Here is a 15,473-nt window from a genome sequence, read left to right as displayed (position 1 = left end):
GTTTTTTTGGTGCCTACTTTTTGGCGCTTATTTCCATTTCCTGGCTAGTGCTTGTGCGTAATATAAAGTGCTATCCATTCCGGCGTCGGATTTGTTGGTATTGCCGTGCGGTAATTTGTGCCGTTGCTGCGATACTGGAATCGCTGCGGGTGATAAACGCTCGGAGTAGTTATTGCCACGTTGTTGCCACGGCTTGTGTCCGAGGGGAAAATTGAATGCCTAAAGTGACTTTGCATTAAAAAACAAACAATTTAACATAAAAGAAGCGTCCAACTATACTGAGATCAAGGTATAATTCGAAAATGTTTGATTTGCCCGCCAAGAAAACAGGTATTTTTTGAAGTGAAACTTCTTTAGGCGCGTCGGGGGCCCCAAGGCAGATTGAAAATAGGCGAGTGAAACGGTAAGTTCGGAGCGTTACCGAAATCCGTCAAATGGGCGGGGCCAAGGAGCAGCTGCTCCTTCCCACTATCGCCTATTCGCTCTCTCGCATCGCAAGCGCTGAACGATGTGAGGGAGCCACCGAGACACGCCGTCTCTCCCCTTCTCTCTCGAATGCCTTTCTTTCTCTCCCGTTTGCTCTATAGCAAACTACCCACGCCGTGCATCAGCCGTTCAGTAAGTGTGAAGCGAGGTTAGGATATTGCGTTGACCTGTGATTCGCACTGAACGAAGCGATATTCTTAATAGTTTTTAACAATATGTGAATACAATCGATGTATATACTAGAAATGCGTTGAAAAGGTGCCTATGATTCCATTGTAATTATAACTATATTTTATCAATGTATAATAAAAAACAGAGTACACAGGGTCAAACTGAGCGTACATTAATTTGTATATGCATGTTATGTTCCGCAATTATCTCTTTTATATACAAGTAAATAGCGTGTGGAGACTATAATAGAGGATTTTCGCTTTAAAAATTAGTTTGACACTGGTATTTGAACAAATTTCTATTGAAGAATACTTAGTTACACAACGAAATACTTCGTCTGGCCTTCTTCTTCTAGAAGATAAACCAGTACAAAAATGCAAACGTCTCTAGCACACCCTGTAGCGAATAATTTCGAAATAATATGAACTGAAATGTATATAGCACACAAGTAAGCATTGAAGTAGACTGGCGACATGCAGGCAACCGACAATCGACAACCGACAACGGGTATTATAGATAGCCAAAGCCCGTGCAAATGGGTGCTGTGTGTGAGTATCAGATAAAGGGCCGATTGAATGTGTGTAAGCGGGAAAGCAATAAGAAACTGCTGTGAAGTAAATAGATGGTAGGTATGGAGGAGACGAAGCGATACAATGAGTGCGTTTGCCAAACGAGTGACGATAGTTGAAGTAGAAGGTTGTAAAATGACATTTCAACCGTTTCGGTGATCAAAGCAAATTGATTAACGCGCCAAAAGTAGGCAAAAAATACCATTGGAAGTGCAAAGAAATGTCAGCGTCAAGTGCAACACTGCACCCAAGTGTCAAATTTGAAGCTAATAAGGGCAAAAATAAATAGTACAAATTTATGTGGAGTGATATAGAAAAAAAAAAATATGAAAACCTGAATTTAACACGAGAGAGGGGGGAGAGATCTAAACCGGGGCTCCCATGCATGGAACAACCAACTTAGAAGTACCGTGCGTGAGTCTGACAGACCCTAGTTTATTTTTGTATTTGTACTTTTTTGGATGGGTTTCTGCTTGAGAGAAAATATTGACAAATTTTCAAGAAATTAACAAAACGGTTCGAAAAGTAAACAAGGCGTGGTAAAATGCTTCGATACCTTTCGCAAACTTGCCTCAAGAAAAACTTCGTACTAAATCCTATAACTTCTGACTAAAACGAGCTACTCAAAAGTTGCTCTCGAAAGTGATCACTAATATAGGTTTTTTGATTGAAGAAACGACCCTCTGTTACTGGGAATTATTTAGACAATTAAATAAGTTGTGCGTATATTGTCATGCATATCATGACACCACTGATACGGAGCAACATTTTGTAAAAAATAAATGGTGGAATTGAATACTCCTCACAATATGGCCTCTCTGTTGAATTTTAATGAATTGCGCACATTCTTCATTCTTCTATGACATTTCAGTTCTCGAATTCCAGTCAAGGCGAATTCATACAAGGTGCGGTTAGTAGGGCAACTGATTTATATTTTTCTTGCAATTTGGTATTTTAAATGCAAGATTTATCTATTTTATTTTTGTTGTTGCTTTATTTGTTTTCATTCTAATCAAATGTCTGACATTCAAATCACCAAGTTGGAAGAACAAACGCGAAAATATTGTGTTAGCCTAGTAAGGTCACCTTGTACAAATTCGCTTTAATTCCAGTTGTCAAAATTGTCGTTTTGAGGTTACGATTTTCCATTGGTGGTGTTGGTCGTTTAAGGTTTGCGAGCTCCGTAAATTGGTAATTTCGTAATAAAATTGTAGAAATTGTTAGGAAAAAGTGTATTTTTATTGAAATAAAATTGTGAAAGTAATTGTGTTTGAAATAAGAGTTTAATCAATTTATTTCGTTTATATTACAGACTTTTTGGTGATTAAACGCAACTTACATAACGCAACAGTAATCACAATGTCGCAGGCTCCAGTACGTGTATCGCCTTTAATCAAATTTGGCCGCTGGTCTTTGCTAGTAGTAGGCATTGGCTATGGTGCCTTCCATCAGAACAGGTTGTCCAAGAAGGAAGAGAAGGTACGCATAATCGAAGCGCAGCAAAAGGTTGTACGTGACGCCAAGTTAGCCGAAGAGAAGAAGCGTGCGGTAGAGGCTGAAATTCGTGCGTTGGAGGAACTTTCCAAGCCAAAAAAATAAGCTATTGACTCCTGAAGGACGTATATTTTATATTATCCACAATTGAAACGATGTGATTTCAATAAAAAAGAAATATTGTAAAGGCATCTATTGATTGTGAATTTCCCCAACTTTGGAAATTAGTGATATTCAACGATTCAACTCCAGCTGTTTTGCGAGCCAGTGTTTTAATTTATAATTAAAACTGGTTATAATAAAAATATATGTAAAAAGTGATGAATTGAGTTGATTTCTAGTGAATTAAATAATGAAGTGCCTTTTGTTTTTACCTCACGAAAACTACACGACCACAAATTATCACACATACTTAAATACCTCTGGTTTCTTTGTTCAAGGAGGTTGGGACAAATGGTATCTTCTAAATTTTTGTAATGTAGATGAATAGGTTGTCTCTATTTCCAGACCAAGGCATATAGTATGTAAAAATGACAAATAATAAGTACAATTCTTATTTAAATTTATATCAAAATATGTAGTACGAGCATGGAGCAAAGGCAATTGGTGCTGTGCTAACAGAATGACCCGGACTTATATACGTCCAAGGACTATCAGCCCAACAGCATTCTCCAGGTATGGAGAATATTTATGCTGCTGCAACAACAACTATTTAAAAAATATTCCTTGATTTGATATAAGTCCAGAGGCATTATCGAATATAATTTAAATCAACAGCCAAAATTTTTCCCTCACTGGAGTAACTTTCAAACTAAAATATCTAAATCTAGTTATTTTTTTTATCTAAATCTGTTGTCTAACATTATGTTTTGATTTTTCATACATTTTTGAATTGCACTTGTGTATTTTTACTGAGCATCACAATATAGGAGTACAGCAATTGAAAATCCCTCATTTATAAATCCACCACCAGCTGACTTTTGAGGCATTGCTCCGCAATGCTGCCATATCTAAATGAAAATGTACGAGAAAAAAGAAATCAAATTTAAATTAACTTTGGCTCTGGCAGCGCTCGCACACTGAATAAGTTGTTGTTGAAAAGACCGCGAAAATGAAGTTTGAGTGGAAATTGTTGGATCAATAAAGTGTTTAGGATGTCTTTCAAATTAAATTTATATTATTAGTACTCAGCATTCAAATACATATCATGGCATACAGCCCAAATTTCGTGGGTTTTAATACATTCGGTAGTGCTAAACATAGTACCACTCATGTTAAGCAACCTGTGAAGTATGCAATACCCGGCCCCTTCACAAAGTCGAAACTGTTGCAGGACTGCCCGGAAGCGGATATACGTGTACTCAAGGAAGCAGCCGCAAAAGTGGTTGCGCAGCCAGGTGAGTAACTTCAAGCCAATTTCTTTTACAATAATTTGCATAGCATTTATTCGATACAGCATCCGCTTTACTGCACTCGCCATTATCCGCGAAGTGGTCGCATATTACAACGGGCTGTGCAACGATTGATAATTGCTTGCGCGGTGGCATCGCAACGCGTGGCATAACAGAGATTTGTGGTGCTTCAGGTGTTGGCAAGACACAATTGCTGCTACAATTGTCTTTGACGGTGCAGCTGCCCAAGCAACTGGGAGGTCTGGGTAAAGCAGTTGCCTTTATTTGCACTGAAGACACCTTTCCTTCAAAGCGCCTCTTCCAGCTGGCGAAAGTGTTTGAAAAACGCTTCCCCGATGTCCAAATGAATTACATGGGAAATATTTACATTGAACATGTGTTAGAAGCGGTATAGGTTGTTGAATATTTTAGAACTACGCAATTTCTACTTGTAATTTTACATTTTTAACCCTTATTACAGGATGACCTACTTAAATGTGTGGGAGTGCGTCTGGCAAATTTAATGGAATCACTAAGCATTGGCCTTATTATAATTGATTCAGTAGCAGCGATTTTTCGTACGTACAACAACTACATCAAGCGTGCGCGTGATATGCGAAAATTGGCCAACAACCTGTTGCACTACGCCGACAAATACAATTGTGCGGTTATTTGTGTGAATCAAGTACTACATATTGAAGAGTTTGTTTTCAAATCAAATACATTTTCCTATTATGCCCTTAGGTCGCCACGGTGAGTGATGCGGCGAAAGAAACACCTTGCTTGGGTTTAGCTTGGGCGCATTTAGGCCGTTCGCGCATTAAACTCTCTAGAGTTCCGAAAGAAGTAAAAATCAACGGTGATTTATTTACTGTGCGCCGATTCGAAATCGTATACTCGCCAGAGACACCAAACGAAGTAACTGAGTTTTTGATCACTACCGGCGGTGTAGTCGATATTCCTGTGTAGAATAGATACACTTGACTTCATTACGCTTAAATTTCTAAAGTACACATATCAATGTTTGTATTTAATTAATATATTTATTTGCGTTCTTTTTAATTTGTTTCCGCACAGTTATTGTTAAGCTTACAATGCTCGTGTTTTGTACATTCAATAAATAGTTAAAGTTTGAATTATATATGTATTTATTTCTATACATTCAATATTGGTAAACACGTGCAATTGTACACACATACATGACTATGAACTATGTACATAAGCATGAATATACATATGATTCAAAGGATTTACTTTTACCCCTTAAATTAGCTGAAAATGATTCTGCTACTATACGTTTGAGCATAATTCATTTTGGGTGAGATTTCATTTGATGCTACACTCTACATATATACATACATACGTGCATTTCTGTGGACATTTGACAACCAAAATGTTCTTTATAATGAAATTTTCCAATATTTTACATAGTTATAGGTATAATTCTTGAAGGCGATCCATTGTCTTATTCCTGAGTCCATAGAATTTGAATGCATTAAATCAATATATTTCGGATTTGTATGCGGATTTGTGTGTGATTTATATCCGGCCAAGGACTGTCACTCCAGCAGCATTCCCAAACATGTATGGGAAATGTTTATGCTGCAACAACAATGCCGACAAGTGTATCATAATGATAAGAGGAAAAGGTTTGATTTTTTTTTTTTGTAATTTTACTAAACGGGGTATGTAAAGTTCGGCGCGAACTGGACTTCCTTATTTCTTTAAAGTGAGTTTGGTAAAATAATTTCATATGTTTTAGTAAGAAAGTGTGTAAATTATGTGTGCACAACTCGCATAACTTGATGACGAGAAATCAAAAGTGAAAGTTAAAAAAAAATATATGTATCTTATACTTACTGACAAAAAATACAGAAATAGAAGAATCAGACCGACAGGAAGTTCAAGTAACAACTAGAGTATACTTTTCTAAAGGTTATTGATATACTGAATGCGATATTTTTTTTCTTTTATTCAGAGATTTTATTCTAAAAATTTTCACCTTTTTGATGTTTGACTGTTGACTAAATATCGAATGTTGTGAAAATTATAAATTTAAAAATGTTTAAATGCGCAAAAAATTGATTGAAGCAAACTCAATGGCATTCGAAAGAGGAAAACTTGCAGTTTAAGATGATGTGTATGTTGTTTTTTCGATAAAAGAAGGTTGAGCTGCCGCATAACCTAAAATATTTGGGCGAAAATCTCTTTTGCACTTTTAAGTTAAAATATCAGGGAAGCCAATGGCAAAGTATACTTTCGCTCTTTAATTTTTGTATTTTAATTTCACAGAACGAGAAATATTGCTTTTTATAATCTGGCAAGTTGGCATTATTTCAAAGTTTTTTAGCTCAAACTTGTTAAGCAATTCAAGATGCACTTTTTAATTTTATTTGTTAAAAACTCGTGGAATATTCAGTATAATGTCGCACGCTTTGAAAAAAAAGCGGTAGTGGGGTATATCCCCATCTTACAACTAAAAACTGTATCCACCGGAAGCTTATAGTTTTTAAGTAATTTCTTGTGAAAGTTACGCAATTAAGCCAAAAGTTGTACTGCCGGACACCACAAAAAGGAAAGAAGTTCGAATGCAGGTTGAATTTTACAGAGACGTTGGAAAAGAGGTTGTTTGTACATTTCTAGAGTTTCTTTCTGCATGGGAGGCCTATGGCCGCGCTTCAAAACAAGTTGCCTTCATTAATTAAAACGTCATAAGTATGTGTACAGTATGGAGGCACGATAACTCCATCCCCATCATCAACACTGAATTCAAATACTTCATTTCCGTTCATATTTTCATTTGCAGGCATCCGGCAACACAATACTGTTGTCAATTCCAACGAAATGTAATTCTCGTTTAAAGTTGGAAAGTGATGATATTTATAAATATTATAAATGCATTTGCATTTAATTTTCATTGAGCTGCTTTGAATATAAGCATAAAAACAAGTAAAAAGAGGTGTGTGGCTGCATATTTTATGAACTGAAGTGAAGTTTAGAAGAAAATATAGTATAATGGGCCAAACTATAGTGAACTTGCTGAAGACACTTGAAGGTAAATGATTGATAAACTATTATTTCCGACCCAAAAAATCACACTCATTCAATATTATTTCAGAATAGTGTAACATTAACTTAAATACACTTCGCGAAGTTCAATTAAAGCAGCTGGAATTCCTGCTGTTAATATTTGTTTCAATCATAACGGTACCTAGTTTTTGTGCTCAAAGTGTTGCGTTTTGATTATTTTGTCATGTTTTGCACAAGAAATGCAAGTACCGTTAGATATTTTTTTTTAGTTTTCGTTGGGGTGCTAGTTTTGTTGCGAAATTCAATTAAAGACAGTTGTGTGCTCCCAATTGTGCAATTTGGGTATAAAACCCATTAAGTTTGTGCGTATATTTAAAGTTTAAATTTTATTTAGCTATTAAATATTTCAAAACGCCATAAATTCTTACAAACAGTCATCATGGGAAAAAGAAAAACATTAACACCTGAAGAGATTGCTCGGGTCCATGCCTATAAGGTCACTGGCTAGGCTAACAGACAAATTGCCATTAAATTAAATCGCGCGGCCTGAGTAATAGATTATATCGTAAAACTAAAGAAAAAGTATAACACGAAGCAGTCAAATTAAAATAATCAAAAGTTATCTCCGCGACAACCATTCGCTATTATTGAAGCTGGTCTAAAAAAAAAATACAACGGCATGGAAAATTATAAATGATTAAATGGCGGCCGCCGTAGCCGAATGGGTTGGTGCGTGACTACCATTCGGTTCGAATCTCGGTAAAACACCAAAATTTAGAAAACAAATTTTCTAATAGCGGTCGCCCCTCGGCAGGCAATGGCAAACCTCCGAGTGTATTTCTGCCATGAAAAAGCTCCTCATAAAAATATCTGCCGTTCGGAGTCGGCTTGAAACTGTAGGTCCCTCCATTTGTGGAACAACATCAAGACGCACACTACAAATAGGAGGAGGAGCTCTGCCATACACCCAAAAAGGGTGTACGTGCCAATTATATATATATATATATATAACCAGTTTGCAAACGTAGCGCGCGAACATATTTGCCGATAGTAATCGACTAGGTTGCAAAAAATTGAAATCAAAACCGGTGCTGACGGAGTCACACAAACGTGCCAGACAGTAATTTGCAAAATAGCGTATGTTATGGAGGGATGAGTGAATAAAGTGATAATTTCGGGCGAAAAAAAATGCAATCTCGACGGTCCTGACGGTTTTAATTACTACCGGCATGATTTGAAGGACCCAGAGTATTTTTCTAGCTAGCGAAACTTTGAAGGTGATTCTTTGATGATTTGCGCTGGTTTCAGTTATTACAACAAGATACTCATGTGCAAAATTTCCGGACGTGTGAACTCAAAAGAGTACATAAATTTGTTCGTCGAAGTCTTTTTGGAACAGCTGCCAGACACTATCATCATATTTAAGCAAGATGCCACACGTGAATTGCCAAACGAAGTTTGCTTCAGGAAAAACAAATTCAAGTATTAGAGTGACCATCAGGATCCCCCAGACTTAAATCCGGTCGAGAACATGTGGATTAATATTTATACTCGAAAGAAGTTAAAGCTGTAAGACGTAAGTTTCAGATGGTAGAAGAGCTACGTAACGTTGTTATGGAAGCATGGTCTCGTTTTTAATGCCTTTAAACAGCAACTTATTTTAGTAAACAATTTTTTTTATTTTCCAGTTGTGTTCGCTAAATGTTTTACGTTAAAAAAATCATATATGTTATGTCCTTCCTGACATTTTTGCGCTGCTACTCAAACGATTTTTAAACGATTAGTATACCAGAAAGCTTCTCTACCACTCTCCAGTTCGTTTAAAACCCGTGTAAGCCCGTGTATCATATGGAGCCCGATCTATAATTTCCTGCTATTAGAATAGAAATGGTGCAACGTAAGTACATTCGCTTTGCACTCCAACTGATAAAATTTGAAGAGCAGTTGAAAGCAGAAGAATAATCCAGTCTCCTATGTTTGTTTACGAAGTAATCAGTGGTTCCATTGACTGTACTGAGCTTCTCGTGCAGTTTAGTTTTAATATACGTAGGAAAGCTCTTCGTGTTCATAATCAATTTTATCTCCAGGTACTTTACACATATAACCAGAGCCCTTTTGGGGTATAATAAAATCTCAATAAATAAATATTGATTTTTCATCCTCAAGGTCTGCTTTTAAATCTTCTATTGACGCTCTGTACTGTTACTTTATATTGCCCTTTTATGAGAGATGTACTCATGTAAATGTTATTCACATCTGCCCATTTATGTTATAGGTACCTTTGATGGTACTGATGAAAATGTCAATAACATAAAAGGGCAGATATTATTAACATTTACATCAGTACTAAGTAAAACTGTTCACCTTTAGTCTGTAAGACATACCAGTCATGCCAAAGATTAAATCGATCGAATTGATAATGAATTGTATGACATCTTTTAAGTTTTATCTTTAGAAATAATCATTAAATTATTTTGTACCTCTAGTCTGTAAGGTTCCGTAACCATAGATTTAAATTACATGAAATAAATTCCCATTTCAGATTTTCTATGTCGAACCGGATTTTTAAAGTGATAAATAAATCTGGAGGTTGGAGCCACTATAAATTTTATGTTTTTTCCCGGATAATTTTTTTTTATATAACCGAATTTCGTATTTAAGTTTGATTTGCACTTAAATAAGGTGCTAATAAATATTGCTGCAGAATATAGAAAAATCAATGTGTTACAGAGTTCGTGGTCAAACGATCGTGACTCGCCAAAAAACTCCGGGAGGTTGGTTTTAATGCATCCACCATTTAGGCCGGACCTGGCACCAAGTGATTACCACCTTTTTCCCTCATTGTAAAACTTCCTGAGTGATAAGAAATTGGTATTAAGTGAAGATGGTGAAAATCGCTTACTAGTGTTTTTCGCCAATAAGGACCAAGACTTCTATGAGAGAGGCATTATGAAGATACCTTTAAAATGGCAACAAATTATACAACAAAACAGTGCATATTTGAGCCAAATCGGACAATCCGAAACATCTTAAACGAAGTTTTAAATTTTACGCAGACAACTATTTTTAATGAATTTAATGTGAGATTTCGTTCACCAGAAAAATTGCTTCTTTGGATATACATACGTATGTGAGTTCTTTTTTGTGAAAAGCCCACAGCAAGGTACGTATGTATGTATATATCATTATATGCAGCATTTTCGTATACATTTAATTCTGCTCGTGCTCCTTTATTTTGTTTTTGCACATTTCCATTTATCACATTACATCGAAATTAACATAGATTCAAAAGCTCTTCATGTACCCATAAATATCTACATTTGTATGTAGTTCACTTATATTCGCATTTTTTATACTTTCTTATAATCACTACTTTCTTAATTTAGTTACATTTTTCAATCTAAATTTCTTTCCATTGAATTTATGGCAACACTTAAGCAACAATTGAGCGTTCTTAAATTTTTATCTTAGTTGATTAATTGCGGCCTGCATATAGGATAGAAAAATTATATTCTTTACAATAAGCATTAGCATTAGCAAAAACTATTTACTTTAATTCGATTGTTTGTTCAATTGATTTTGTTTAATTTAGTTTTCACTTCTTCTTAGTTTACGCACTTCTACACAAAAACATACATACATATATATAGATATAATATATAATATACATAACTTAAAGTAATCTATATTTGCATTAATTGAGCTTTTCTTTATATAACTGCAGTTAGATTTGCAATACAATTACATAAATTTCTAAAAAATAACATTTTGTTCAATTTCGTGTTTTTATATAATTTTTGGCACAGTTCATTTTGACTGGAAGATCCCTCCATAAAGTGTTCTCTTCGTACTTTCCCTTTTTCATTTAATTCTCAGCATCACGCATCTCTGCATCCTCCTCCGCATGCTCTTCGAATTCATCCCCATCACCAGTTGGTGTTTTTACATCTGTTTCCTCTTCTATCTGCATCTCTTCGCCTCTCATATCTGACGCATTTTCATCCTGCACTTTCAACTGTTTTTCAGCTCGTGCTTTCACTGTCACCTTTTGTAACTCCTTTTCCTTACTACTACTGCTACTGCGTCGTCTCGTCGTCTCAGTTCTATCGGCATTCAATTTGGCGCTAAGCAGCGCATTCGATATTTTCGAAGCAGCCAATTTGCTTTCGAAATCCATGTCGCTAAAATGCAATGGGCTGTGACTGTTGGCAGCGCGCAACAGGCTTAATTGCAGTTCACGATGCTGTGGTGATTCCTCTAATTTGATTTCGAGTTTCTCTGTTTGCTCCAATGGTGCAGCCGGTTCGACAGTCAGCGGGATGGCGTGCTGTCGATGATGGCCATGCGAGTGCGAGTGGTGTACAACGCGGTGGTGATGGTGTTGGTGATTGTGCGGATGTTGATGTGCACTTTCCGTCGCGTTTTTGTTGTTGTTGTTGTTGCTCACTTTTCCGCCGGCCCCCGTTGTTGTCGGTGCTGTAACGCCATTGGCTGCGCCACCATTGACCAGCAATGCACTATTGCTGTTGGCACCCGGCGTCGTTGCATTTTTCGTGGTTTTCTCCAAGAGCGCATTGAGTTGCTTCTTGATTTTAGTCGCTTGTTTTGCAGTTACTTTGGCGCTTAATTCGCCTGCGGCGGCTGTGCGACTCTTTTCAGCGCTACCATTGCTGCTAATATTGTGTTGATTATTGTTATTGTTGTTATGGTTTTGCGATTTTTTACCCAAAATTTCCGTTGGTGTTGTTGCAGCGGTGGCATTTGAACTCGTTGACGCTGTGCCGGTCTGCGTTTTGCCGTTTTCTGTTGAATTTTTCGAAGTATTTGTGGTCTTGTGTTCAGCGACCTCTGTATTGGAGACATTATCCTGCTTCTTCCATTTGGTGCGACGGTTCTGGAACCAGATTTTTACCTAAAAAGGAGTAAAATGAATAAAATTAGAGGTTAGGATAAATAATTTTTAATTTTGTATAGTTCAGAAGAGGTTTATTGAACTGAAACTTTTTTAACGGTATAATAAAAACCGTTAAATACTGTAATTCGGCTACATTGTTTTTTTTTTTTTTTGTTTGGTGCTGATTTGGCTAAATGTTACACCAACCCCTGGTCAAGTATAACAGATTACCAGGCTTGGCTATCCGCTATGGCGAAAAATAAAAGTGAGAGTAGCCACGTTCGACTGCGACGTCTCCAGGTACTTGGCACTGTGGAACTCGGCAGCAGAATTCTGCCCGCTCATTTTACACGTATTCACACACTCGTCCGATCAGTAGTTCCTCATGCTCAAGGAAAGAATATTTCAGAAGGTGTGTCCAATATCAGACCATTAACCGGCTCTCTGTTATTTAGGAGTAATCAGCTGATAAGCAGACATAACAGGGGTCATGAGAGCGGTTTGTATGTATATGACGGTGACGAAAACATAACGCAACCAATGCTGATATTATTTCATTGCCCTCTGAGCAACGACTCATTGGACGAGCGTAAGAATACGTGAGAGGGCAGAATTCTGCTGCAGAGTACCCGGTGACGTGGCATTCAAAGTTACTACTACAATTTTGCTTCGAATGGCTAAACCTTGTAATCTGTCATCCTTGACACCAACCATCCACACACGATTCATAAGTTAAAACAAGCAATCGAAGTTGCCATTGCATTATGGGCCAGAGCTCCGTAAAAATTTACTGAAATCAATTTATGAAATTGGTTATTATTATTAGTATGAGAGAATCGAGCACTGCGACCGGAAAGATCTACTGTGCTCCCTCCATGGTTTCATAGTATTTCTCTGAGCCCAACTTCCGCAATAAATTTTAGTACAAGACGACAGAGTTCCTATCGTCTCCAAGCCGTTTGTGTTTCTGTTTCGCGCGTAGCGCTAAGTTGATGCTCAAAACTAACAAGTGTGGACTTTAATCGTCTATTGTGACATGCATCCGCTACCGGGGGAAAGTTCTAATCTCCTAACTAACTGTGGGTAAAATACCCAATTGATCGGATATTCACAATACGCCAAGTTTTGGAAAATACCCTTGAACGGAGAAACGACACACTTCATCTTCATCATAAAGAATGCCTGAATTTAGTATCCCTGCTCCACGAGCCAAATTAGGATCTGCATCTAGCCATAGATTAGTCGGATTCGTGGTGTCAAATTCGTAATCAGCGATTTCAAAATACCCCCTATACGAAGTTTAACCAAATTGGAAAATTTAATTAGTTTAAAAGTCGTACGCCATATTGCCATCGTGAGTTTTCAAAAATTTGCTTTAGATTGACCCCAAAAACCTAAAAATCCTTTATACGATGTTTTATGAAAACCTACCATGGCTTGATATTTTCGCCACTTTTGCAGGGTTTCTGGCCTATAGTGCTTGGGTGAGGTAATGTTCTAAAACTCGTAAAAATGTACTTGAATTTATTGAGTATGTCGGTCCATACAGCTAAAAGTCAGCAATGATGAGATGTTCTTTCCAATAAAAAAATAATAAAAATAAAATAATTGGAAAATATCCGCACGCCTTTTATTTATAGTCGATTTAAGCTAAATTTCGAACGCTAGATGAACTACGTTGTAATAAAACTTACGAACGATATTCGTATTCACCTAGAACTAATTAGATTATAATTATTTTCTGTTTTAGATATTCTCTGGTAAATAATATGGTAATTTGGTAACTAGGTTCTTCTGTTTCATTTTGCGTCGAGTGACTTTATTATATCGCTGTTTTTTTAAGCTGCATGAGAACTATCGATATCGATAACTATGGTTTGGCAGCTGATAATAGCAAACTGTGTTGACATATCTGTTCAATAAGGTTTGACAGATCATTATGAATCGTTTAATGCCAGAACAACACTTCCAAAGTGTAGAAATTTTCTTTGAAAAGAAAAAAATCTTTCCGCGAAACTCATTGAGTAAAGAGTTGAAGAAGACGCCAAAATATCGATTCGTTATTATTCTCCACTTGTTGGCCTTTTTCCTTCGATTACGTGGAAAATTTGACGTAATGATCTTGGCTTACCTGCCCGTAAAATAAAGCTTGTGCAACTATTGAAGCCAAATGACCATTGTTTGTGTCGTATTTTTGCTGCTTGGGCTCGTTTAGATTTATTATTCAGATTTATTGGGAAAGTAGTCAAAAATTGGGGAAAAAAATAAAATGAAATTATCTGCCAGATTATAATAAACAAAATTTATTCCAACAATATTTCTCTTTTTTGTTTTATCATTTACGCTTTTCAAGCTCTTAAAAAAACATTCTATAGAATCCTCTAACAAAATTCGGGTAGGAGATTTCATCACACATAAAATATCTAATATACCTATACATTCAATTATTTTTTTAATTTAAAAATGTCTATCCATTGAACTGAGATTTCACATTCTTGTCTTTACACGTTTTCTGCTCTTGCTGTATCACCTATTTCCATTCACAAAGCATTATATTTTACAAGCTCGTTAAACGGGTTTCCTACCAGAAACCAAATATTCCCTAATTAGTTAGTTTGGTAATTTGTAAAAATATTTTCCAACATTTGCAAAATGAGTGCATGGATTTAAAATCATCAATTAAGCAAGTAACGAGCTTTCAAAAACAAAAGTCAGCAAAAAGCCAAAAAAAAAAAAAATAATAATAATACAATAATAAAAATAATTACAATACAATAATAATAATGAGCAACTACATACGTTAATATATTCATAATTCATAATTGTGCAAGATGTTATGTCTGAAAATGGCGAGCGCTTCCTGTTGACATGCGAACGGAAAAACATTCGCAATTCGAGGAAAATTACGCAAAGTAAAATGAAATAAATAAAAATAAAATTTTGAAGGCAAATAAAAACAAAAACATAGCAGAATTTAAGCAAAAAAGTTTTTTAAGTTAAAAAAAGTAATATTTTGTATATTAAATGACTTTTAATGAATTCACTGCAACGAAAGGCATGTTCAACTATATATATTCAACTATAGTATACATATAATATACTCGTATGTCAATATAATTTGCCTCATACGTTATTTGTTAAATGTTTTGGAAGAGCTTCAACATTACTTTGTAACGTGCGACTCGATACAGGTTTACGTTGCTTTCAAAGGGCTGATGGTTTTTCTCTTAAAAGATTCTAATAAATGCATAGATTCTAAAGCTAGAAAGTTAGGCGAAGCCTGTGGAAGAGTGACCGCTGTTAGAAGCAATACTTTCTATCCAATCGATTATTCAAGCCCAGTAGCCACTGAACATGTAATGCACCGAATGGTAGTCATCATGCGCAAATTCACTTCACTACGAGAGGAGCCAACATTTCTGTTAGCATATCGAAGTT

The 15,473-nt window shown here is 36.1% G+C and overlaps 3 protein-coding genes across 5 annotated transcripts in view; 2 read left to right on the top strand and 1 right to left on the bottom strand.

Moving 5' to 3' along the window:
* Positions 1-2,324: 2,324 nt before the first annotated feature.
* Positions 2,325-3,041, top strand: LOC128855107 (ATP synthase subunit e, mitochondrial). Of its 3 annotated transcripts, none has more exons than XM_054089735.1 (2): positions 2,325-2,417; positions 2,539-3,041. In XM_054089735.1, the coding sequence occupies exon 2, from the start codon at positions 2,586-2,588 to the stop codon at positions 2,823-2,825; it is 240 nt and encodes a 79-aa protein (XP_053945710.1). In that variant the 5' UTR covers positions 2,325-2,417; positions 2,539-2,585; the 3' UTR covers positions 2,826-3,041. The 3 variants fall into 3 exon arrangements, with proteins under 3 accessions (XP_053945710.1, XP_053945711.1, XP_053945712.1); XM_054089736.1 differs by having other exon boundaries at positions 2,361-2,456; XM_054089737.1 differs by lacking the exon at positions 2,325-2,417 and adding an exon at positions 2,421-2,445.
* Positions 3,042-3,734: 693 nt separating this feature from the next.
* On the top strand, positions 3,735-5,236 carry LOC128855106 (uncharacterized). Its single transcript, XM_054089734.1, has 4 exons — positions 3,735-4,117; positions 4,177-4,520; positions 4,593-4,796; positions 4,856-5,236. The coding sequence occupies exons 1-4, from the start codon at positions 3,928-3,930 to the stop codon at positions 5,078-5,080; spliced, it is 963 nt and encodes a 320-aa protein (XP_053945709.1). The 5' UTR covers positions 3,735-3,927; the 3' UTR covers positions 5,081-5,236.
* Positions 5,135-15,473, bottom strand: part of LOC128855105 (hybrid signal transduction protein dokA) — a 126,001-nt gene continuing 115,662 nt past the window's right edge. The window contains exon 3 of the mRNA XM_054089733.1: positions 5,135-12,053. Within this exon, the coding sequence (XP_053945708.1) occupies positions 11,007-12,053 (1,047 nt within the window). The 3' untranslated portion in view covers positions 5,135-11,006. The remainder of the gene's footprint in view (positions 12,054-15,473) is intronic.

Source organism: Anastrepha ludens, chromosome 2, assembly GCF_028408465.1.
Source record: "Anastrepha ludens isolate Willacy chromosome 2, idAnaLude1.1, whole genome shotgun sequence".
In the NCBI taxonomy this organism is placed as follows: Eukaryota; Metazoa; Arthropoda; class Insecta; order Diptera; family Tephritidae; genus Anastrepha; species Anastrepha ludens.
This window is presented reverse-complemented; position numbering and strand designations above follow the sequence as displayed.

What these genes read in the sequence shown, in the direction of transcription:
- LOC128855107 (XM_054089735.1), top strand. Translation starts at nt 2,586, where the DNA reads ATGTCGCAGGCTCCAGTACGTGTATCGCCTTTAATCAAATTTGGCCGC.
- LOC128855106 (XM_054089734.1), top strand. Translation starts at nt 3,928, where the DNA reads ATGGCATACAGCCCAAATTTCGTGGGTTTTAATACATTCGGTAGTGCT. An exon ending in AAAAGTGGTTGCGCAGCCAG is followed by an intron (nt 4,118 to 4,176) that starts GTGAGTAACTTC and finishes TATTCGATACAG; the next exon opens with CATCCGCTTTACTGCACTCG. An exon ending in CGGTTATTTGTGTGAATCAA is followed by an intron (nt 4,797 to 4,855) that starts GTACTACATATT and finishes TTATGCCCTTAG; the next exon opens with GTCGCCACGGTGAGTGATGC.